Source organism: Anabrus simplex, chromosome X (assembly GCF_040414725.1).
Source record: "Anabrus simplex isolate iqAnaSimp1 chromosome X, ASM4041472v1, whole genome shotgun sequence".
Lineage (NCBI taxonomy): Eukaryota > Metazoa > Arthropoda > Insecta > Orthoptera > Tettigoniidae > Anabrus > Anabrus simplex.
The window spans coordinates 118,054,328-118,078,809 of record NC_090279.1 but is presented as its reverse complement, the minus strand read 5'-3'; the positions used below and the strand labels follow the sequence as shown (position 1 = coordinate 118,078,809).

Here is a 24,482-nt window from a genome sequence, read left to right as displayed (position 1 = left end):
GCTCTACATTTGAGCTCCAGAATGATGACGGTCCCTGAGTAAAGTGTCGAACGAGTCGAGAGACAGTAGAGAAAACCGCAGTTGCACACTTCTATCAACAATGGCGTGAAACCTCAATGCCCAATACATATGCCAGATGGTCTTGTATTTTTAAAAGAAGGTAACCGATAACATGTCTCATAACTTTGTTGTTTTAAGGGAAAGCTGAACGTTACGTGTCTGATGACCTTACTGAGTTTCAGGGAAGGTAGAACATCATGTGTCTGGTGACCATGTTGTTTTTAAAGGTTGGTAGAGCATTACATTTCTGATGACCTTGTTGTTTTTAAGGGAAGGTAGAAGATTACATGTCTCATAACTTTGTCGTTTTAAGGGAAGGCTAAAAATTACGTGTCTAGTGACCTTGTTGTTTTAAAGGAAGGAAGAACATTATGTGTGTGATGACCTTGTTGTTTTTAAGGGACGTAGATAATTGCATGCCTGATGACATTGTTGTATTTAAGGGATGGAAGAACTTTAGATGTCCCATGACCTTGTTGTTTCTAACATAATATAGAACATCACATGTCTGATGGCCTTTTTGTTTTTAAGCGAAGGTAGAAAATTACATGTCTCATGACATTGTTGTTTCTAACGGAATATAGAACATGTCATGTCTGGTGACCTTGTTGTTTTTAAAGGAAGGCAGAACATTACATATCTGATGACCTTGCTGTTTTTAAAGGAAGGCAGAATAGTACATGTCTGGTGACCTTGTATCTTTTGAGGGAATGTAGAACATTACATGTCCGATGACCTTGATTTTTTTAAGGAAAGGTAGATTATTTGATGTCTGATTACCTTATTGTTTTTAGAGGAACTTAGAACATACACGACTGATGACCTCGCTGTTCTGTAAAGTTTCCCTGTAGTTAGTGTTGAAACAGGGGAAAGAACTTCACGACTTATTAACAAGTATCTTTATTGTACACCAACACTGTACATGTTCACAGCGGGATCTCGCAGATGAAGGGCTGGAGTTGTGCACAATCGGTGTTCGCCAGCAGACCTGTCTCGTAAGCAACGGCGCACTTCCTACCAGCACTGTTATCCGGTTCACCAGGATACCACCAACTGCTGAGAGCAGACTCATCTGAAACACAGGACATAAGTGTCGTACACTCGATCCATAACACTTTATCTTTCTTCAGGTTATCCCATTTATTTCCGAGGTCACTGGAACACCCCAGGCTCATTTTGGTTTTCGCCTCAGATTTACGGCCAGATGGACTTCCTGACAACACGCGCATTTCTGGATGAAAATATCAACCCAGTATAGAGCGGGATTCGAACCTCAGCCTTCAGGACCCCCAGTGGATTTGGGAGTTAGAAGAGCATCGACGTTATCCCCTGTTTGTCGTAAGAGGACACTAAAAGGTCAACCACTGGATCTCACTTGAGACCGTGGTTTGACGACCACGGTTCCTCTAGCTGAGCCTGGCATTTTCCCCACTAAATTCTTATCAGGCTCCTCTCTCTTATCTTTCTTGTGCGACCTCTCTGGGTCAACACTTGTTCTAGTCCGACACCGATGGCCTTGGGAGTCTTTCATAATCACGACCGTCGTGGGGCTTCTCTATCTTTCCGGTACCTTCAATTTTTAGAAGTGCCGGACCGCTTCTCATTGGTGTTAATAGAGGATGGTCTCCCAGTGGTATTCCTATTAAAACAATATTCACTGATCTACTTGACTGCACTGTTAAGCCACCAGTAATCTTATTCTAAAAATAATTTCTATTGATGGCAACAACTTACCACGTGAGCGGTTCGTCAAACTGGTATTACATATTGCTATCATGAAGTCAACCAGGTCCGTGTAAATGAGATCGGAATATGTTCACAGATCCACGAATTGGAGCAATGTCAATTTTATGTACGCTTTTCACAGGCAGCTGAAGCACTTTGTGGAAATTTATAAAGAAGTCTTGGATGTTATCTCGTGCTCCAGTTTTCAATCCGATAACTTTGATGTTACGAAGCTGGTACTTCATGTCGATACGCCGTGTGCTGCCAGTCAACTTCTTCCTGCACCTGGACTCTATTACGTGCATTTCCACATTCTGTTCCGCTCTTCTATATTGAATTGTATTCCCTATCATTACGCACCGCGGTATTTCAATTCTGATTTGATGTACTTATTCTTACAATTCTATTAATAAATAGTCTGTCCCTTATAAGACACAGTCATCGCTTTCGGTATATTTTCAACATTTTCAAGTTTCGTAATTCTTATTCGTGTGTCTTGGGGTTGCGACAACATTGTTGTTTTATTTTCCCGATAAGTACGACCCCGTGCGTAGAGACCATAGAATACATCCATGGTATTCAATGCCAATCGTAAGGGGATAACAAAATGCGCCCAATGAGCTCTTCATTTTGGAGCGTGACTTAGTGACCGTGGGGAAGTTAGCTGAGTCCTGGCATTACTTCCACATAATTTTGTCAGGCTCCTCACTTTCATCTATCCTTGGTTAACTCTCGTTCTTGTCCGACCACGGCGTTATTACATTTTCGATACCTGAGGAGACTTTCATCTCCCCCTTCCCTTTCTTTAGCCGATACCTTCATCTCTCGAAGTGTCAGAACTTTTCATTCTTTTGCTCCATTAGTGGATGGCTGCCCAATTTTAGTTCCTCATAAAATACAAATACCACCATACCACATTCCAGTAATTAAAAATAGTAATAAGTAACAAATGCCGACATGAAATATTGATCAAGCTGCCTCAGAGACGATGAAGTCTTGTCGCTATAACGCACCACAGTGGTTCGAGTGATTGAATAGGCCAGAGAAGAAGTTGAAGTACATGCTGATGCTCCTCAAACCAAGATCAAATCCACTATGCCTGGAGCACTGTCGTCTGAAGAAGTTGTGGCACTGCCTTTTTATACATCTGTTGACCTAAAATGTCCACTTAGTAAGAATCGCGCCGTGCTGTCAGAAACTCACAACATTATAAACGACTAGTGCTGTACGACAAGTAATTGGAAATAAGAACCACACATGTTAATGTATTTATGAAACAAAAGACAGATAGTCGTTACCCCTGGAAGTACTGAACGCTGAAAGGCATAACAGTCTATAATGATAATGTATGTATGTATGTATGTATGTATGTTAATAGTGTTTAATACATACTATGGAGATAACATGGTTCGCATAGTGCAAATGATCCATTCACTGAGAGATAGTATTTAACACTTAACAGTTCGAGATCTTGTAATGTGTAACTGGTGCCAATGATTCCCGTTTCCTCAGTAACTTTGTGTAAGGCAACAGAAGTGCCGTTGTAGCTGTGCACATCATCACACGAGGCAATCACTTCGCAGAAATGAGCGTCTGTCTATAACTGTGGAAACATTCTCATTATTTCAATATCGTCCTGAATGACAAACAAAATAGGGATTTAATACATGAAAGATCTGGCCAAGGTATCCTCACAGCCACCGACCTCTAGCACTTGGCGTGCTGGTAGCACCTGGATATCGTAACGTGCCATCCTGTGTTCCACTGAGTAACATCAGAGATAAACAAGAGTCCTTCATGCGATGGCTTTCTAAGAGGTTCCTTCCCATCTGTAATTTTTCTGCTTTCATTGAGCACGCCCACTGACGAAACTATGCCCATCCCGATCTGTCACCCGTAGTGCACATTTTATAACAGACACAAACATATCTAAAGTCAGTACAAACCAGTGAACCACCCAAAAGTCAGCCTAAGTGCAGCGATGAGAATCATAATTGCGATGAACGAAATACACAAAGGCACAGTGCAAATATCACCCCCAGTGGAGTGATAGTGTCAGACTGTACTTGTTGGTGGCTGCAGGGAATACAGTGATCCGAAACGTGCAAGTCGCAGACTCAAAGAGAAACGGAGATTGTAGTAGCTGCAATAAGGAAGCTGAAAAGAGAGCACAGTGAGATTCACAACAAATTCGAGCACTTTCTTTCATTATAACTGAGAAGAAACGGGAAGGAGATGGCTTCAAATATCACAAAAAATATGAAAATTCAAGCGCACCAGAAAGTAGAAACTGCTTCGGGAGTCGATGATGTGAAGGTGAAGAGAGCAAGTACATATGTACCGATTAGTTAACCTGAGGTCAAGTGAAGACACCGCGGTTCACGTCTAGACGTCATCTGTTCAGAAGAAAACATTTCCGGGATAAAATCGCAGAGATTATTAGAACAGCGAAGTTGGCTTTGGTCGTCTTACTATCGACGATGTCACTACTTGGTCTGAGGTTCAGGAGGTTCCGTAGTCGTTAGCAGGGATATGGATGACATTGCCACACAACTTTCATTCTATGTCTCTGAAGTGTTAGCATCTCAATTTGTAAATTACTGTTCACGTTCGAGTACAGAGAGACACCATTGAGTTCTTGGCGATTACGACGAAGTTAGGAACACTACGTATCTATTATACATTCACGACGAGACATGTGGTCACTTTTAATTAATTAATTAATAAGAGCATACAAATGCACATAGGGAAGTGTGGGTGTTTATTCTCAGGTATAATGTAGTAGGTTTCCCTTGCGATTCTTGCAACAGGAGAAGTATTATTTGTCACACAAACTACACGAAGAGTCCTTGTTGGGTTCATGGTATTTCGTATTCTTGCATATTCTGTGGTGGTATCCACGTATCGCCAGGCTTGTCAGTGCAGATCGCACGTTGTGGTTTCCTTTTGTCCATCCTCTATCAATCATGGCTTGTCTCGTCGGCGGGTCAATAATTATTTTCTTGTCTCGTTGATGGCAGCATTAAGTGACATCTCAAGTCCTCATTGAAGGAGGTTTCTCTTGCAGGTTCATACGCAAGCCTTGAGGGCGCTTTTTGGCAATTCCGAGGGCTCATTTTAGGAAGCGGACTTTTACTTTTTCTATTGTCTCTAGAAATTCCCAGATCAGTTCCAAGTCGTACGTGATAATTGGTACTATTTTAGCGCTGAACAGAGTCATAGCTCTTATCGCTCTTTCCCTGATGTGGATGCTGTATGACGTTCCCGATGTCTCTAGAGTTAGTCCTAAGTATTTGTTCCTAGTAAGATCTTGTCTTCGGTCGGTAACCTGCCCCTCTTCGAAAAACCATATGTATACTTTTTCCAGGTTTATGACGAATTTGTTGTTTTCAGCTCAAATGTTCAGTTTGTTTAAGGCTTCTTTAAGGTCATTATCGGTTTGCGAACCTAGGACCATGTCATGAGGATACATATAGAGCGACACCGATTTCAGATTTTCAATGTATTTTCTGCGTCAGATGTGGCAATGTTAAACAGGAGGGGACTAACTGGGTCACCTTGAATTACTCAATTTGTTTGAAGGATTTCTTTTGATATACTTATCCCGTCGTTTATCGCTATATTGCTTTGTGATAGGAGTTTACTATGAGTTTTACAATTGCCTTGTCTTCTGTCATGGGGTCCATACTGTTCCTGTCCCACATGTCGAATGTGAAGACTGTACAGTATTGGCCTTTGGGGTGTCTTAGCCGCCCAGATGTCTTCTTGTAGACATTTTATAGCCTGCGAAGGTGATCGTTTACTTCTTAATCTGAATTGATACTCTTATATTTGATGGTCAGTGAAGTTCGTTTGTCCTTCTGATATTATACTCCAGAGCAATCCCTCGTTATGAGATTGGTTTATCGGCTTGTCCTTTCCTTTATATCATGTCTTTATTCTAAATTCCCTCCAGTCCTCGGAGATTACTCCGCTTTGTAGACATTTGCTGAACAAAATGATCCATATATTTGCAAGGTGTTGTGCACTTCTTGAGACCGAGGAATCCTAATTCAGATGGTCTGAAGATATGAATACCTTATTTACATCAATAATTTAAAAAACTCAAGTACAAAACACACCAAGGAGTTTCTCAGCGGAGGTTTACGAACACTTGGTCTTTGTCCACTGTGAGATGCATTCGGTACTTCTCAAAATCTGGTTTCCGTTTTGTCCTCGCAAGAAAGTATTCAGCTCACACAATAGAGACACATATCCCATATCAGGGAGGCCATCCGGCTGTAAAATTGTGTGGCCCCACCAGAGAGTAGATATGACCTCCTATGTGTCTCAGGAGGATGTGATGACCAAACAAGTGCTCTTTCATCCCCACCGGAATTGTTCATCGTCTCTGAGTGCAAAGAGTAAGGACAAGGCCACACATTCTACCAATCAGAAATGAGAAAATCTGCGACAAAACACATGACTGCGTTTCTGCATTTGTGACGGAGATAAATCATCATATTGGAGGAATATAAAGTTCTGGCTATGATGTAAATGAGACATGGTAATCTGGCAATCTAGAAGTTGTTGCTTGCTGCTTGTGAGAACTGTTAAAGTCTGCGAGGGCTCCTCAAACATTTTCACGTGTCAAAGTAAAGACATTCCTGCTCTGGCTCTGCTCAGTAATATCAATCACGGTGATAATGGTGACACGCGTATCCTTCTAGGTAATTCACGGCGATATATATCCTGAAACAGAGACAGCATTTACGTACGGTCTTCATCATTCAAAACCGTTCGTTATACTTATATACAAATATTGTTTTCGAGATCATCTGAGAGAGTACCGAAAAGTACATTCTAGCCGTGAAAATGGAAATATGGATGTTCTAAGCAAGTTTCTGGGCCCTGCCTCACGAATTACTTCAAGTGATTCAGAGAAAATAAGGAAATGTTTAGTAAGAAATCGGTAAAACACAACGTCAACTATAAATAGAGATCGGAGTAACTGACAGCTGCTGGTGATTGGTAGTGTGTGTGAAAAAGAGAACAATAAAATATGACGACAGGCGGTACATTTAAACAGGAAGCGACACATACTAATTCACTCGGGCTGTTTGTCTACGAGCTTTACCTGTAATACTTTTCGTCGCACATGAGTGTGTTGATGATCAAGAAACACCCTGTACCGGCTAGTTGGTAGTAACATTTCTCACAACGAGAACTCCATGACGAGGAATTTTTATTAAATAGGATGTGCATCACTAAATGCAATTCACTTCTTCTGCGCGATGCAGGAGCATTCGCACCCGTTTCCCAGGTGATAGACCGTCTGATGGTGAGAAATATTTCCAAGGCGTTTTTGACGGCTGCTTCGTTGTTGAACCTCTTTCGTGTCCAACCATGACCACAGGGTACTGTTGTCGTGTGAGTGACTGCAGTCACGTCCTAGTACTTGAACTATGGGAAACGACTGAGGGGACGAGTAAGTTGTACTGAGAGTCGGGAGTAGTATTGAGCACCTCGGACATACTCTGAGTCATGTCCCTCCTTGAGTCGGGAGTAGTATTGAGCACCTCGGACATATTCTGAGTCATGTCCCTCCTTGAGTCGGGAGTAGTATTGGGCACCTCGGACATACTCTGAGTCATGTCCCTCCTTGAGTCGGGAGTAGTATTGGGCACCTCGGACATATTCTGAGTCATGTCCCTCCTTGAGTCGGGAGTAGTATTGGGCACCTCGGACTCATGGTCCTCCTTGAGTCGGGAGTAGTATTGGGCACCTCGGACATATTCTGAGTCATGGCCCTCCTTGTGCTCAAGAGGCGAGGACTATAAAATCAACCGTAGGTCGCTAACTTGTCAGAGGAGAGACTCTCACTTGGACTATGTGTAAGTAGATGAGCAGCCTGCTTCACATAATTTACCGAGCTGAGAATATTTTAATCAAGCCTCCGGGAGTAAAGGATTTCCAATTAGTTTTGACAGTGCAGGATTCTTTGGAAGCAAAGAGGTGAAGGAAATGGTATTCGATATTAATCTATCAACCCACAGTAATGGGGAAAACATAACAAATAAAGTAGAAATGGGCGAGTTAGGAAGAGTTAGGAAATAATGATATTTCGGCAAGCGGTGATAACGATTAAGGGACAGGAGGAAATCAAATGCTTTTAACAAGCGTTGAAAAAGGATGGGCAGTTTGTGATGTACGGAAGGAAAAAAAAAACATTTTGGATTAACCTGGTAAACTCATAGTACTTCCGAACAGATAATGGTACAGGTGGATGGAATATAAGAGGAAATATTCATCTTGACGTCGCGAACCACCAAGCCGACAGAGTAATAAAATGAGCCTGGAAAGTTAGTAAAGTTCCTTCTGATTTGACGAAAACAGTAATTGCACCTATTTGTAAGCAAGAGGACTGCTAGAACCATCAAGGTACTTCAACGACACTGATGATGGTGATTCCTTCGTGCACCGGGCAAGGTATTCACTAGTATTTTTGGAGGGAGAAGCCAATAAATGTCTTATGCTGTGTTGGATGAGACCAGTGTGGTTTCAGACCTCAGAGGGGTTTTCATGGTCAGGTCTTCAGTATTCGTCACATAAGTAAAAAGTGCTATGATATGAATAGCATGTTTTGTTTTTGTTTCGTAGATCTAGAGAAGGCATATGACAGAGTACTTCAGGGAAGGATGTCAGCCACACTGGGAGAATATGGGATTAAGCCTAGATTATTGGGAGCAATAAAACTCACTTATGATGACATTGAAAGTTGATGGTAGAACGAGTTCTTGATTCAAGGTACTTACAGGGGTGGGATATGGCTGCAATCTTCAATGTTGTTGTTCATAGTTTACAAGGATCATCTACTGGAAGGTATAAAGCGCCAGGGATGCTGAAATATCGTAAGCATTTTGGTGTTAATGGCAGACAGAGCTGAAATCCTGCAGTCTAATTTCTTGGAAAATAAAATAGGTGCAGTGAGTCCGACATTAATATTCGCATTACCAAGAATAAAGGGGCTCCCTGGCCGAGGCGGTAAAGGCGTACTCGGTTCGCCCGGAAGGACGTGGGTTCGAATCCACGTCAGAAAGTCGTAAAATTTAGGAAATTAGATTTCCACTTCCGGAGGTGCATATGGCCCTGAGGTTCACTCATCCTACATCAAAAATGAGTACCAGGTTAATTCTTGGAGTCAAAGGCGGCCGGGCGTAGAGCTAACAACTCTACCCCATCAAGTGCCGAGATTACGAATAGTGGAAGTCTTTACCTGCCACCACTCCCAGGGCCTTCGTGGCCTGTACGGAGATGTCTTTACTTTTTTTTTATTGCCAAGAATAAAGTCATGTCTGTTAGTTAGGAAAGTTTCGAGAACTGAATGTCAGGTCGGAGATACAAAACTGGAACTTCTGCCAGGAAGCAACGTGCTGCAAAATTAATGCAGTGAGCTCTGGGATGGAACGGTCTGTTTTCAGGAAAACTTCGCTGTGTGGGATTGCAAGCTGGGAGGACTCTGGATATCTCGTCCATACGTTAGTTGTAATATACATTGCGATAACGAGAATGAAGTCCAGAAAAAACGGGTGGGAACAATGACAGGAAGGTACCCAGAATGAGAAGATAAATTCTAAGTGATGCATAAGCTCCATTGATGAAGCGGTACTCCGGTGTTGGGGTCGCGTAAGGTGAATGGAGGATGATGGGTTACCTGCGAGAATAACGTAGTCAGCCATCGAGGGTAAGAACAGTAGAGGAGATCAGGACTCAGTTTCTAATTATTTAAAGACAAGAGGTGTGGAACTAAACGAGGCTACAGCAGTCTATAATGATGATGTCCCTACCACGACCCCAGTGTGTCCTACTCTCTAGTTGACGTCCGTGATAAACCTGCACGCCTCGATGCGGCACATAGCCTACTCCTGTCAAAGAGCACCGAGAGGTTTGCTCAAGGATTAACGTCCCCATCCGACAGATGAATGTCCTCATACCCTCACTTTACGACTCTTTACCTTCATTTAGAAATAAGTAATATTATTCACTTAATGTTCCAGTAACTACATTCGTTTGGTTTGGGAGACGCTAACGTGCCGGAATTTTATCCATCAGGGTTTATTTTATGTGCCAGTAAATCTACCGTCACAAGACTGACATACCATCGAACTGAGCGAGGATCGAACCTGCCAAGTTGGGCTCAGAACGCCAGCGGTCTACCGCTTGGGCTACTGAGGGCAGGACTTCTTCATTCCTCCCCTGATTATAGGCAATACGGTGTGGTCGTCAGCCAGTGACATCGCTAACTACAGCTAAATGTCGGCTTCTGTTGTTTAATATGACAAATGTCTTCCGTCCGACATTCGGTAATTCATGAGGAGAAGAGAGCTAGAGAGAACTCACCTTTCACAGAGACCCAACGATCTTCACCTTCGGGCTTGTAAACTCCCATCCAGGGGTCCCAGTACCCCACACTCGTGTACATTGTAGGGACCACCTCGCTTCTCTCCCGTTCACTTTCCAATACCATGAGATCGCCTCCGTCTCTCTTGCACTGCTCCCTGGCGTCACTCCAACTCTTATAGCCACTGTACGTCTTATAACAGTTGAAACCTTCAAACAGTCGGTAACCTGTGGGCAGATAGAATATCACATTTAACAATTAGTTCACACTTTTAGATTTTAGACCATCCTACGAGTGAAAATGACGATCCTTCATTATTTGTCCTACTCTTGGTTGCATGACATGATCAGGAGACACCGTAGCGTAGAGAAGAGGAGATAAGATGAAGTGAAGGACACGAATTACGATAGCGGAAAAGGAGGGGGTGAAACGCGGTACCGACATGCAGCCTACTTCGGTCATAAAGCAGCAAGCGATTTGCTCATGGCTCAACTTCGCCATCACTCTAAATGAGCAATGTGGTGAGGTTTGTAATGAATCCAAGCTTTTGTACGCAATCTACCAGCACCTCTCCCACCCGGCTGGCCAACATTGTGATGGTGAAACTTGTTTCGACCAACGGGACGCCTTAAGCATCTTGCCCAGCAGGCGGACCAGTGCTTCTATCTACGTGATAAACTGATTTGTGCAACTCATTTCAGGAGCTGGACCGTGTGGAGTATTTTCGAGATGATTTAGCTGACTTGGAAGTAGCCAGCTCTCTTCGTATTCCGGAGATGTGAAAAATGAATAATCAACAACATCACCGTCGTATTTCCTGTACTTGGTCATGGATACTTAAATATGTGTGGCGCGTCTGAAAGTGCCCGGTTTTCAGCTGAGTAACTTGGATTGGAAATTGGACATATTAGATTCTTTATGTTGCCGGATATTCCTGACGATTTCCATAACGTTTTATTCTACTGGCTACCATGTGACTTGAAACCAATGATCCCTACACACGCCTGCTCTAATTGTATGAAGATATGAATTAGAATGTTTGCAATTATATCAACAGGGGGTGAAGTTCAGTCCAGCATGCATTGCTTTGGGCACTTTCAGACGCGCCACACATATTTAAGTATCCATGACCAAGTACAGGAAATACGACGGTGATGTTCTTGATTATTCATTTTTCACATCTCCGGAATACGAAGAGAGATGGCTGTTTCCAAGACAGCTAAATCATCTCGAAAATACTCCGAACGATCCAGCTCCTGAAATGATTCAGAGTTAAACATACTTCCTTCTGTAAACTTTAGCTCGTGTAATATCAACGTCCATGCTCCTTCTTCCACTCAAACATTGCACTATGGCAGCAGTAGCACGATCATTTAAGGCCCTTCACTCAAATGAGAGGCAAAGTGGCGGTAAGTCGTGATGATTAAGCGGTGCCGAAAACCACTGGGAGATTTCGTTTTAAAAGAAGAGAATCCAAGACAATGCATTCCATTCTTAACTTTCAGTTGATATTTCTTTAACATTGTATAGAATATAATTATTTCCTATTCTTGTTGATTTATGTTCAGGTTCTGGATTTTTATAGAGACATCTGTCCGCGTGGATTGCCCCTTCTCTGGAGAGTTACGTTTCCTAACTGTCCTCGGGAGAAATTTCATCGATCTCCGTAAATTACTTTATTTTTATCAAGAAGTAATGCTAAAAATTGGTATCACACATAAAAACAAATTATGAGTCGGATGTGTGTCCTTTCCTCGGACAGCCTTCTCCCACTGCTCTAAATGGCTACCTGAAGATGATCGGTTATGTGTACGAAACATGCGGCACTGTCTTCAAGCGCAGTAAGACATAACGCAAGACGCACTATGTATTAATGACTTCCTCTTGAATTTAGTTGCATTTCCTCTGTTTTGTTGCCACCTCCATTTGCTTACTATTAATAACTCTGGAGCCGCCTAGATCTACATTAATCATTCATTAGAGGGGCTTTTCTCCAACTGCAAAGTTTCTACTATGTACAGTATTTCCAATAGTTGCGATCAATAGAATCACTAGAATGTGGTCCACATTGGATTTCTTAAAAGTGAACGACATATTACTAACTTCATCATTTGTACAACTTTTGGTTAAATTACACGAGACATTATTTTACTATATTTTAAAAGTTAAATCTCAGCGGTTGGCAACACTGCATTTATCAGTATTTCTACCTCATTACGTCTTGATTAGCCACAAAATGCAGCTGTTTTGTGTTGGCCTGCGAGATCCATGTTATACATTAGTGTAGAATAAACGAGCACTCACACAAAACAGGAGCACATATGACAGTCAGTAAAACTGAGAACATCAGCACTGATCAACGGCATCCACACTTGGGAAGAACCGTCGTTCTCAGACCGAATTATAATAATACTGTGAAAGAGAACAAAGTCCAGGTCATGTCGTCTTAGAACGTCCTGAACCCGCACATATTGTGCCACTCATCGGAAAGGCATCCGCAGTTGTACCAAGTAAAGTAATAAGAGTTACCGAGCGCAAGAGATAAATGGAGAACTTCTGCTTGACCACTGTCTACCTCAAGGTCTACAAAGAGCTTCCACATGTTCTCCACGTGCCCAGGGAACCGCGAGGGAAGAATGGAATAACTGACAGAGGGATGACCTATAATTCAAACTTCAACAAGTTTTATATATTAAAAAATTCACAAGATTCACGTGTCTCTTGATTTAATATTTTAGAAAAATGTCTTGATAATTATTCTTTTCATACGTAATATTGATCATCTTTATGTTTGTGTAATTCAAATTGAAATATGGAGGGACATGCGTCACTGGTGTGTAACCATTTAGGGTTCTGCGATAGGGTGCATGTGACTTTAGGGTCTTCAAAAGGAGTAATTCTCTATAGGGAGACACAAACAGTTATCCGCGTTAACGTTATGTTCAATGAAACGTATGATGAAGGAGAAGTTGTAGCAATTACAAGTTTCGATCGAATCGTTCACATACGACTTAAGTCAGAAAATGATGTTCTGAGAAAAACACGATCAAAGTTTTAGAATCTCAGCCAAACGAACACGCATATATACCGGCTATTATTTTTTGTTATATCACTAGTATAATTCTTTCCTAGGGTTAGTAGGTATTTACTTTAACTCGAAATATTTTTTATTTAGTACATATGTTTAATCACAAAAGCAATCAGTAAATTAACTGTTATGGCATCTCGCCCAATTTTATAGTCTTACTCTGTCATTTTGATGAAGGCGGTGCCATTCAGAGTTTTTCTTAATGTTAATATTATTTAGTCACCGAATCTACCAAAAGGGCACTTAGCTACCTCCTGCCTTTGGTGTATTTATCAATGTTAAACTTTTTCTTTAATTAACTGCTATTGGCATTTTACCAGTTTTTCTCTCTTGTTATAACGAAGGCTGTGCCTCCAACTAAAATTATCAAATATAAAATTTATGCAGCGCAGGTTTTGACAAATTGCAAGTCATTGAATTAAACTTAACCTGGCAACGTTTAATGTAAAATATTATCCTCTGTTTTTGTCAGACATATAAGACGACTTGTTTTCAGGTGGTGTTGTAAGGCTTTCGACTTATTTACTATTCAATTATTCGTGTGAAAAAATGTCACTGATAAAACATTTTTTGTAAACTAAGTGATAATTTTAAATCTGTGGTTCTGACATCCTTTCTCTCCAGTGGATCCCCCGGGGGTTTTGTTTCCTATTTCAGTCAAAAACCCCTACAAGTGGAATTCTCCATTCGAGGAACGGTTACAATCCTAATGTGTACTGTTCGCAGCTCTCAAGAGCGCCCCGAACTAGTTGAGGAGGGAGACGAGCCTTTCTCTGAGAGTCATGCGGAGTTCAGCAAGAACTGGTAAGGATGGTTGCTAAATTTTGTACGTATTGCAATTCACCTGGAAACAAAAGGTAAGTATGGATTCCTGGTAGTTTTATTGAAGTAGTTTCCAGTTGCTTTCCTCCCCAAAATCGTGAATCTATCTTAGATAATAATATAATGACTGCGTGCCGTAGGAAAGAGCCATAAACGGGAAGGTGCCTTACTAAATGTGCACATCCAGATATTTGTCTCATGCAAAACTGAGAAGCCACGGAATCACCTTGAGGGATGTCGAACCCACAACCTCTACGTGATAGTATCATCGACTCGCGTGTGGGGCCGCTGTGCCGTACGCTGCGATATGTGGAACACTCACCGGGTCCCAAGACGCTCTCATTTCTCCTCCTACAACAAGTTTATCATATTCTCTCTACTCGTGCACTCGTTCTGCAGACTGCTGCTCCAAGCAAACACCTACACAGTAACTGCAGGGTGAGTACTTTATCTGTGGAACGTGTAATACAACGATTATGAGCTTTACTTTTCTATCTGAACAAACTAGATCCAAATCTCCAAGAAACACATGTACGTTCGTCTCTCGTACACCACTCATAGATAACATGATTAACTTCTTGAGAGTTTATCACTCACCTGAATGAGGACAGGACCTTGGTTTCGTAGTAGTAGCAGCTGTAGTAGTAGTACTAGCTGGTGTAGTAGTTGCAGGTATGACTGGCTTCATATATTGAGACGTCGAAGTAACTGGAACAAAAATACGCATGAAATATGCAATTTCTGATAAATAATAATCCTGAAAATCTATCCCAAACTGTGCAAATAAAATCCGTATGGAATCATTTTACGGTCTGCGACAAGACCTACTTCAGATTATGGTTATGTTCAAAAAATCGCCTGTACCAAGATTATTAAAATAGTGCGTGTGTCTCTTACTTGTAATGATTCTATTTTGTCCAGTTGAAACACTACTCATCATGATAATGCCGCTCCAGAAAGGTGTATATGGTTTGTTGTATCATTCATGAAAGTGAAGAAAGGTTAGATTCCTTACTTAGGTCCTTTTGAAAACAATCACGATTTTGAGAAGGAGGAGGTTAATTTTGATTTGATGACAAATAAAGATAAGTTGTTTACACTTTATATTATTACTGTATTTTCAAAGCAGAGTCATATAGCAACGGACATGATATAATTTAGGTCTCCTACACACATGGCATTCATTCCAGAAGGAAACTCAGTTTGACAGCCAGATCTAAATTGCCTACTGATGCCACGCTCCCCACATCGCTGATTACCTAGTGAAATATTTCCGCGTCTGCTTCAATTCATCCGTACCTGTACACCGCAAAGAGATGAGCCCTATACCTAGAACTTAATGTTTCTCATCTTTAACTTTTCCTTACCATAAAAATACTTCTTCCGCCGGTATAAATACTCCCCCAGCTATCGATTTGATCTCATCTGTACAATAAACACTCCAGTTTTGGAAGACATCCATTACGTCACTTCTCAACCATGAAACAATTCCTTATACAATATCTGGTAAATATGAATCTTATAACCACCATGTCCACGTACTTTCACTTCCGCTGCCTGGTCCGCCACGTATCCTTTCTAAACAACACACGCACTCCCAGTACCCCCACATAAATACCCCGTAGTTTCATTTAAAGTCCCACTGATAATAATTTCCTCTCCATTCAACTTCATAACAGATCCCACACTATGTCGTACGTTGTTCGTAGCAACATGGAAAACTACCACACCCTTTCCCCATCTTCTGTCTTAACGTAATTCCTCTACTTTGGTTCCCTTTCCTCCGTGCACTTTCTCCCCGAACCTAACTATGGAGTCCTCGATGACCAGAGTCTCGACATCACTTACTTCATTATATCCGCTTCCCTACTAGTTTCAACAGTCTTCCCTGATGTTTGCAGACCATACCTTCTCCTCCATTTCCTCCTCTTCGTGACCCTGTTCCACCCCCTCTTCACCACCTTTTCTCTTACCCCCACATTCCTGAAACAAGTTCATTTCCCCCTATATCCCTCTGTGTTTACCAGCGGTTGCTCACGGATACCCTAGTGATAACTGCCCTTGACTTTATCCCTTTGCCCTCAGTTTCCTCCCCCTTAAACTATTAGCATATCTGTCTTTCAGAACTTCTCTTCTCACCGCACCCTGTACATTGTTCCTGTTCTCCGTCAGCAGCCTAAACACTTTTTCATACTTATCCCATATCTCCCTCCCGTCACCTGCTCTTTGTTTGGGCTATGATCGTCCAATCTCACCTCAAACTCCGTAGAGTTACGGTTAGCACAATTACTTGCAAAGCACGTGGTCTACGCTTTTCCCACTACTTTGAGAAATGTAATGTTGGTAGGACTGCAGGTAGGTAGTTAAATATGATCACCTCGATTAGGAGTGCTGCTGCAAAGAACTGCATAACCTCGGAAAAGGACACGAGTTCCCATTATTACCAAAAGCATTCTTCTGTAACACCACATTTCAAAGGCCTCTACTCTATTTCTCTACTTAGCATGACTCTAACGTTACAGACAAATACTTCGGCAAACGACGGCCTGAATTGTATATTTATGCTGAGTAGAATGTTTCATATATATTTCAGTTATATTTAGCAAATATTCTTCTTCGGTAAATGAACGGATAGTTTCTCCTTTAATTCGTTATGGTACTTCTTAGCCACCCAAATTCCTCCACTTCCTTTATCAGTGCATTTCCTAGTCTTATATCACTTGCTTCACCTGACCTTATCTACTACATTCAACTGCCCTTGACATCCTCCAACAATGACGTTCCTCCATATCCAATACTGCCTGCTCTATATACACATTTAACTGAAGGAGAGGCAGACCACGCACCTGCCTCGCTCGCTGACCTCTGCAGTTTGTGTTACTCTTCGTTCCCTGTAATTCCAATCCTCTCAAGCATTTCAGAACGCCTAGTCCCGTAGACAATATCGAATAGGGAGGAGACTGATGCAGGCACGTTCTCTAGCTGATTGCCCCTGGACACGGAGGAGATACCACCCACAAACACTGCAGTCCTACTTCTTTGGGGTAAGGAACACCGAGTGTGAATGAGAGTTCTATGACAACGATCAGGAACTACAACACTTGGACTTACCGTGTACTGGTGGGTGTACAGAAGTCACCGAAACAAGCTGCTCAACTTCACTGCTATCACATGATCTTCTTTCTTGGTGGACATTCACGGCTAATTCCCATTGGTTCTCCGTCGATGTCAATCGCCGCGTATCAACCTGTAACGAATATTAAACTCTTAAGACATAGACAATTATAGCCCACATTCAGTTCACAATCCACTATAATTCCAAGGTGAGTATGAAGCACCCATTTGAAACAACCCTTCCTTCTCACATTCCTGTTTCCTACCTCGCACGTCACATGAGATGCCATTATGCCCAACTACCACACCACACAACCACAATTGGTGCTTTACTCGGGGTTTCGCCGCACCATATAGTGGCAATCGGAGCCGTAACTTACGGAAAACCTATAACGTACTCCCAGAGATGCTGTTTGTTCGTTATTCTTAGATATTACTAAAACATCCTAGTTTCATTTAATTCGGTACAATTGTTCGTGTGTTTTAGAACTGAATGTTTAAAGCACGGAATTTCGGTATTTCTTGACATCATTCTGCTGCTGTAAAAAGAGACAATATGTCCAAAAAGAAATTCATTTATCAAACGAGACTTCTGATGTCTCCAAGCCCGGCTTCAGTGACCATAGTTTCGAGATAAAGGAAGTGGAGTGGACGAAATCACAATCACATATCAGAGTGAATATAACGGAGAGATTCAGGGATCGGTTCGGGAATACGGTACCGAAGTCGTAGATGCGTTTCCAGACAGTGCAGCAGTAGATATGACCTGGCTCGACTACTTCTTACGGCTCCAGGCAGTGTAGCAGTAGATATGACCTGGCTGGACTACTTCCTATGGCTCCAGGCATTATAGCAGTAGAGATGGCCTGGCTGGACTACTTCTTACGGCTGCAGGCAGTGTAGCAGTAGATATGACCTGGCTGGACTACTTCGTACGGCTCCAGGCAGTGTAGCAGTAGATATGAGCTGGCTCGACTACTTCTTACGGCTCCAGGCAGTGTAGCAGTAGATATGGCCTGGCTCGACTACTTCCTATGGCTCCAGGCAGTGTAGCAGTAGATATGACCTGGCTCGACTACTTCGTACGGCTCCAGGCAGTGTAGCAGTAGAGATGGCCTGGCTGGGCTACTTCGTACGGCTCCAGGCAGTGTAGCAGTAGATATGAGCTGGCTGGACTACTTTTTACGGCTCCAGGCAGTGTAGCAGTAGACATGACCTGGCTGGACTACTTCGTACGGCTCCAGGCATTGTAGCAGTAGATATGACCTGGCTGAGCTTATTCTTACTGCTCAAGGCAATATTGCACTAGATATCGATTGGCAGGACTTCTTCATTAAACCCAAGACGGCGGCAGTCTCCACTTCCACGGAGCTCTTTTTTTTTTTCCTCAGGGTCTCCATCTGGGTCGGACAAACTTTTCAGACTTCATCGTAAATCAGGGGGGACCATTACGAGATATTTCCAGCCAGACCGATGTTCCTGGAATGATTTCTTAAAGGAAAGGTCTAGTTTCTACTTTATTTTCCATAAACCCACAACCTGTGTGTTACCGTTATTATATTATTTAACAAGTTCAGTGCGGGATTAACATAGGCTGTTGTCGCAAAGACAAACTGTGTGAAATGTCTGTGAATTATAAATTCAGTTAACGACTAAGTTCTAGCACCTCCTGTGACGATCTCTCGAAGTAGCTGGCTGCTTGTCTTGGGTCAAGCGTATTATCAACATGCAGATATTATTTTAAACACGGGATTTTTTCGCAGCAATAACACCACGATCGTGAGTAATTACGTCTGCTATGAGTTACTCCAGTTTCTTAAGCCGTTAGTGGTTAGCACATGCAAAGCAGGTTAGTGTTTGATGCACTATGATATCAAGGACATATTAGATTACATCCGCAAACTGTACTGTAGTTTGAAAGTTGGTTGAAATTTGAATGGTGCATGCAAATATTTATTATACACAGCACTAAGTTACGTGTATTAATCACATACAATATTATCCATCCAACACGGAAACACAACTCTGAATTTGATAATACACGGTACCGTTATTATCCAATGTCCACTGGCGTTCTTGTGGCCATGCACAGACAGGTCCAACTTCGAGCCCACAGACGATGCACAGTGGTCTGAGCTCGCCAGTGAAACTGCTAGCGTCAGGGGCAAGAGAACCTGGAACAAGTACAGAGTTCAACAGTTAACTATGACTAAAATTACAGCCTAAATGAGGTTATGACAGAAAATATGGTACTTCAATGCAGCATACTGATTTCAGCTTCATTCGCTATCCATCTCAGTCAAACAAACACATTACCTTAGATCGTCAGCCCCGCTTGGAAACTTTGATTATCAGTTAAGGAAACATCCCGCAATATTTTACTGTGTAAATTAATCGTCCGCTTCCGTTTACAATTTTAAGTATTCTGACAGGATTTATTAACATGTTCCTAAGTATTTGTTAATTATTGTGACGAGAGCTTCATGAACTTGGTTCTAAGTACATGCTAAATGATCTTACCATTTCACGGCCCTTGATACATTTTCCTCTGTCGTGGCCAATATTCCTATAACGGAGCCTTGAAAACTACAGCCCCGACTAGTCCAAGTAACTCACTGTAGTTAGGGACAATGGCTGGACTGTATTTTCTCTGAACGTGAACCAACAAGTTGAAATGTAGAATGAGGAGCTCGAAATCTCTGATACTTTACAACATATCTGCGTCTATCACAGTCTGATGACCCGCAGGCTTGCCTTTACAAATTTGAAAAGACATAATTCACAAAAAGAAGCCGTCGCTTCCAAAGCACATTACCTAGGTCGGATCTCGAATCGAGAAGTTCACTTTACATTTGGGTTTAAAAAAGGTACTCAGAATCGGTAGGAGCAGTTGCTTCTAGTTTTACATTAGACGGGGCTTGAACCTCCAATTTTAGTTCACAATGATTTTACAATACGCCCGTTGTCGGGGCTGTAAAGTACGTTACACAGACCCTTAAAGCAGAAGGAGTGTATTACATAATTAGTTATACCTGGTTATCCTCTCTGTATTTGTGGAACCAAACAACAGAGGATGGGACCTTCATAAATTTTAGGGAAATGCGGACACACTAACTGTTACAAGCTTACTAAAATTTCTAAATCCTCCCGAGTTTCACACGCAGAATTTTCACATAATTACATTTCGGCCATACCTTGTTAATAACCTGATCCGCCGCCTCCTCTCCCTTAATACACACACAAGTCAATCATTACAAGACAACTCTATCAGCCGATGTTTGCTGAAGGATTTACTTTCATACATTTTGAGTGAATAATCAATTTGATATTATATCATTTGATGGGCTGATTGAATTGATCACAGTTTTGATAACTTCTGAATGATTAAAAGAATAACTTACTGCCGATAGGTTACCCAACTTCAAAATACCACTTCTCTCCCAGGCTGATAAAGTGCTTTTAACACCAGGGAGCAGTCAAATCGATGCTAGGGACATATTGTCCCGGAAGTCAAACAACTAGAATATCTGACGGTTTAAGGCATTTCACACAGGTAACAGCATAGTCAACTTCACGAGGCCGCAATATCGAAACAGTGAACGTAAATGCCGGCAATGTCTACAAGTTTTCCTGTAGGATTCCACCATACACCTCTCTAAATGTGTCTATATTGGGCATAACAACTTATTTACCTTGGAGCACCTCCCCATTTACTGTACTTCACTGTTTGCTATATGAAATTAATTCAGAGTTGCTATAGTATCCACAGTTTACAAATGACTAAGTGACAAACATATAAAGGGGATAGTTTTATGCCAGACAGCTTGATATGTGATGGACGTAAGATAAGCAAAGCATTCCTTCTTGTTACATTGCACACAATGTTTCAAACTGTTCTGATAGAAGAAAATTTGTGTTTAGGAAAAGTCATTCCACTAAGGAAGGGTTCAAGCAAGATATGGCAGATATTTTATACTCAGGAGGCCAAATGGACTGCATCGGTATTGACCTAATCAAAGTCTATTGAGAGAGCAGAATAAGCAAGGGACGGCCCTTGGACCGGACAAGGTGTAACTGAATAGGTGGCAACATTTCCAGAAAGCAAACTCAATGCCTTAGAATAGGTGGGACGTTGTCGGGTTATACTAAGATTACGAGTGGATCCCGCAAGGCAATGTTACTGTTTTCTTGCATGTTAATTACTGCCTCGATGCTGTGAAAGCAGCACATGGGGGTCACTGCAAGTACCTAGGTGATCTTTACAGATCTCTTCATATGGTTATGGGTGTATTTAGAAGTTGTAGTAAGAATGTAAGCCAGAGGCGTATAAGTCACTGGCAAGACCCATTCAGCGTACGAGAGACTCACCAGGTTACTTGACTCAAGAACAACATGAAAAGATCTAGATGAGAACAGCGCAATTTGCTCTGGGTGGCGTCCGACAAAGAGCAGTGTTATGTTGGAAACTTCGTGCTGGGAGGACTTGAGAGTAAGGAGACGAACATTTTAAACATTATTTTGATTAGCAATACATCACCACACTTAACTCTATACATGGAAATTGTCAGGGATAGAGATTTAAGTGTCATGCCTGCATGACCTAAGCGCCATCACAGTCCTGGCTCTGTGGCCTCTTAGCACACTTTGTACTCATATTCTTTGAGGAAAGAATGCTGTGGAAACAGACTGATGACGTGCAGCAGATCTTGATGAAAGTTGTGGAGACATGTGAAAACCTTGGTCTACACCTGAACTTAAAGAAGACCAAGGCCCTGTGGGTCAACGGAGCTCCGATACTGAGAATATCGCCGTCAACGAGCGCTTAGGATAGCGCGGTGCTGTAGAGTCCTGGACTGTGAGGAAAGATTAGGAGCGTTTGAAATATGGGTCTACTGTATTGACCAGGATGTGTAGAAATGCGTTGGGCTGTTAAGATCATGAAGCTCCCCTACTCTGGTCATATCATGAGGCGCCCTCTTCCAAATAAATATGCAAGGGAACATCGAGAGAAGAGGGGTCCTGCGAGACCCCGCACGTCTTGACTGGGGAACCAGCGACTGTGGTTAAGCCAACGGCAAAAGTAAGATCGCCAACGTCCGATGACGGATACGGCACTAGGACTCTGTCCAGTGTGATGCTAATTATTCCGGTAGACTGAGCGTCCAAAGGGACGGGAGGATAAAAGTGGAACATGCATGGAATAATGTACTCTTAATAACGGATTGTCCCTCTATTACTCGGGTGGAGAGACCGCACTTAACTGTATAGCTTGGTGCCTGCTGAAAGACACATCTCCTACACTGACAGTACACTCACGTTCCCTTGTTTGAACATTCATCAATCACAAATTATCCCACTCAAATTCTATGAAAATTCCATTACTCTAAAGAGATATTCCATCCTTAAATTACCAAGCTCCATGGCGAAATGCTTTGGTACAACGGGTACCGGGTTCGATTAGCTGCCGTGTCGAGATTTAAACCTTATTCGGTTAATCGGGGCCCGGGTGTTTGTCACGTCTCCTTAAGTAGGAGCCGCATGCCCAGAGACATGGAGATCGCCCATAAGACCTGCACAAGGCCTGCTCGGGGGACTTTCGCCGTTATTAATATTATTATTATTATTATTATTATTATTATTATTATTATTATTATTATGATTATTTGTCCAACACTTGTCCCGTTTCACTACGAGGTCGGGTATGAGTTGAGATGAACCTGTCGTGGCGGGTTCTTTTTTCTTTTGACCGGATATCCTCTGACGTCAAACTTATCAGAGAAGTTAATGAGATGAAATGAATTACCTGATATGATAGTAAGGAAGGAGAGGCTGAAACCCGGTGCCGGCACATAGCCTAGTCGTGTCGAATAGCACCAAGCTGGCTGCTTATGACGGAAGATCTCCATCCGACGGTCGAATCAAAGGCAACAGAGTCATATGGCCTCACTCCGTATGAGCACTGCGGAGACGTTTACAATTTAATCCAGGCATTGGACACGCAATCTAGTGATTAGAAATTGCATGCCGCCAACATTCGTATTGTGAACATCTTATCGACCAACGGGACTCGAACCGAATAACCGCGGTGTCACAGCGTATATACCTCAAAGCCTCAACGATGAAGACCAAGAGGCGGGTTGTTATTATTATTAGTAGTAGTATTAAATTTCCAATCCAAGACTGACGTCACTTCTCCCTTGACCCCTTGTTATCAGCTACAGAGAAATAAACAAACACTCACCAAGAGAAGCGACATCCTTACGAGTTCTGATAGTGGTATCTTTAGCTCTGGCTTGCTATTTATTTCATTGACTTGAGTGTTAAGAAAGTCCCGCATGCTGAAAGCAGCCAGCTTGTTGGCCGACTCGATACCTCTGAGAACCTTTGCCGTCATGTTCCGATAACCGAGAGGAGATTTACCACGTAAAAAAACTCACTGTGCGAGCCTGTAACAAAAACTACGAATAATGAGCAGATTTTAACAAAACTCTTTCATTCTGTGACTAGGAAAGTTACATTTAGTCTATATTAAGTTAATTAGTTTAACATTAGGTTTGATTCTATCAGTAGCAAAATATGTGCGGCTCTTTAAACTGTGTAGGCCTGAACCCTCGGTGTCGGCATTCTTTCCTAAATTTACAACTTTGTGGCTTTGTTAATGAGTTCTCGAGCTTGGCTCACATTATTTGTACCCTAAACCAGCAGCGTCTTTGTCTGTGAAGTAAGATGTAGGTACGAGGGCGACCGAGAAGTTTGATTTGTGAAACATTGACAGGAAGAGGTGCAAGTGTAATTTGGTAGCGAATATTCCACGCAAAATCTTTGATTACCGCTGCCGTTTTTACCACCTACATTTACCTCAAAAACCAACTGAACAAAACCTGCGAGTCTTAAGATATGTCCGATCATCCAGCTTCTTCTTCTTCTTCTGATCAAATTTTGTTAAATCGTCCTTCTCTCGGCTATCCGATTCAGTATCCCTTCATTCTTGTGTCAATCTATCCAACTCATCTTCTATAGCACCACATTTCGAAAGCTTCTATTCTCTTTCTTTATCGTCCATGTTTCATTTCCGTACAATACCATGCTCCATGATTCCTATATTATTGTTAGAAGTACGACTTTCTTGCTTGCGCCAGTCTGCTCCTTACTTATTCCTTTCCTAATCTGCACTCCATTCCTTTGAACATCTTGTACTCCTCCAAGACTGTGTCCATACCATTCGCCAATTTCTCCAGATTCAGATAAAATATCATCGACAAACCTCAGAGTTATTACTTCTTCTTCTGGGAT

General features: G+C 42.0%; 1 protein-coding gene across 1 annotated transcript; it reads right to left on the bottom strand.

The window, feature by feature from the left end:
- Positions 1-986: 986 nt before the first annotated feature.
- LOC136886125 (hemolymph lipopolysaccharide-binding protein-like) lies at positions 987-23,583 on the bottom strand. Its single transcript, XM_068230889.1, has 6 exons — positions 23,431-23,583; positions 19,238-19,363; positions 17,187-17,322; positions 14,673-14,783; positions 10,165-10,392; positions 987-1,132 (listed from the first exon to the last, which is right to left on the bottom strand). The coding sequence occupies exons 1-6, from the start codon at positions 23,581-23,583 to the stop codon at positions 987-989; spliced, it is 900 nt and encodes a 299-aa protein (XP_068086990.1).
- Positions 23,584-24,482: the final 899 nt, after the last annotated feature.

Coding starts and splice junctions, on each gene's coding strand:
- LOC136886125 (XM_068230889.1), bottom strand. CDS start 23,583: ATGACGGCAAAGGTTCTCAGAGGTATCGAGTCGGCCAACAAGCTGGCT. Junction 17,323..19,237: donor GTGGACATTGGATAATAACG/GTACCGTGTATT, acceptor TATTCGTTACAG/GTTGATACGCGGCGATTGAC. Junction 1,133..10,164: donor TCGTTGGGTCTCTGTGAAAG/GTGAGTTCTCTC, acceptor CCTGTGTTTCAG/ATGAGTCTGCTCTCAGCAGT.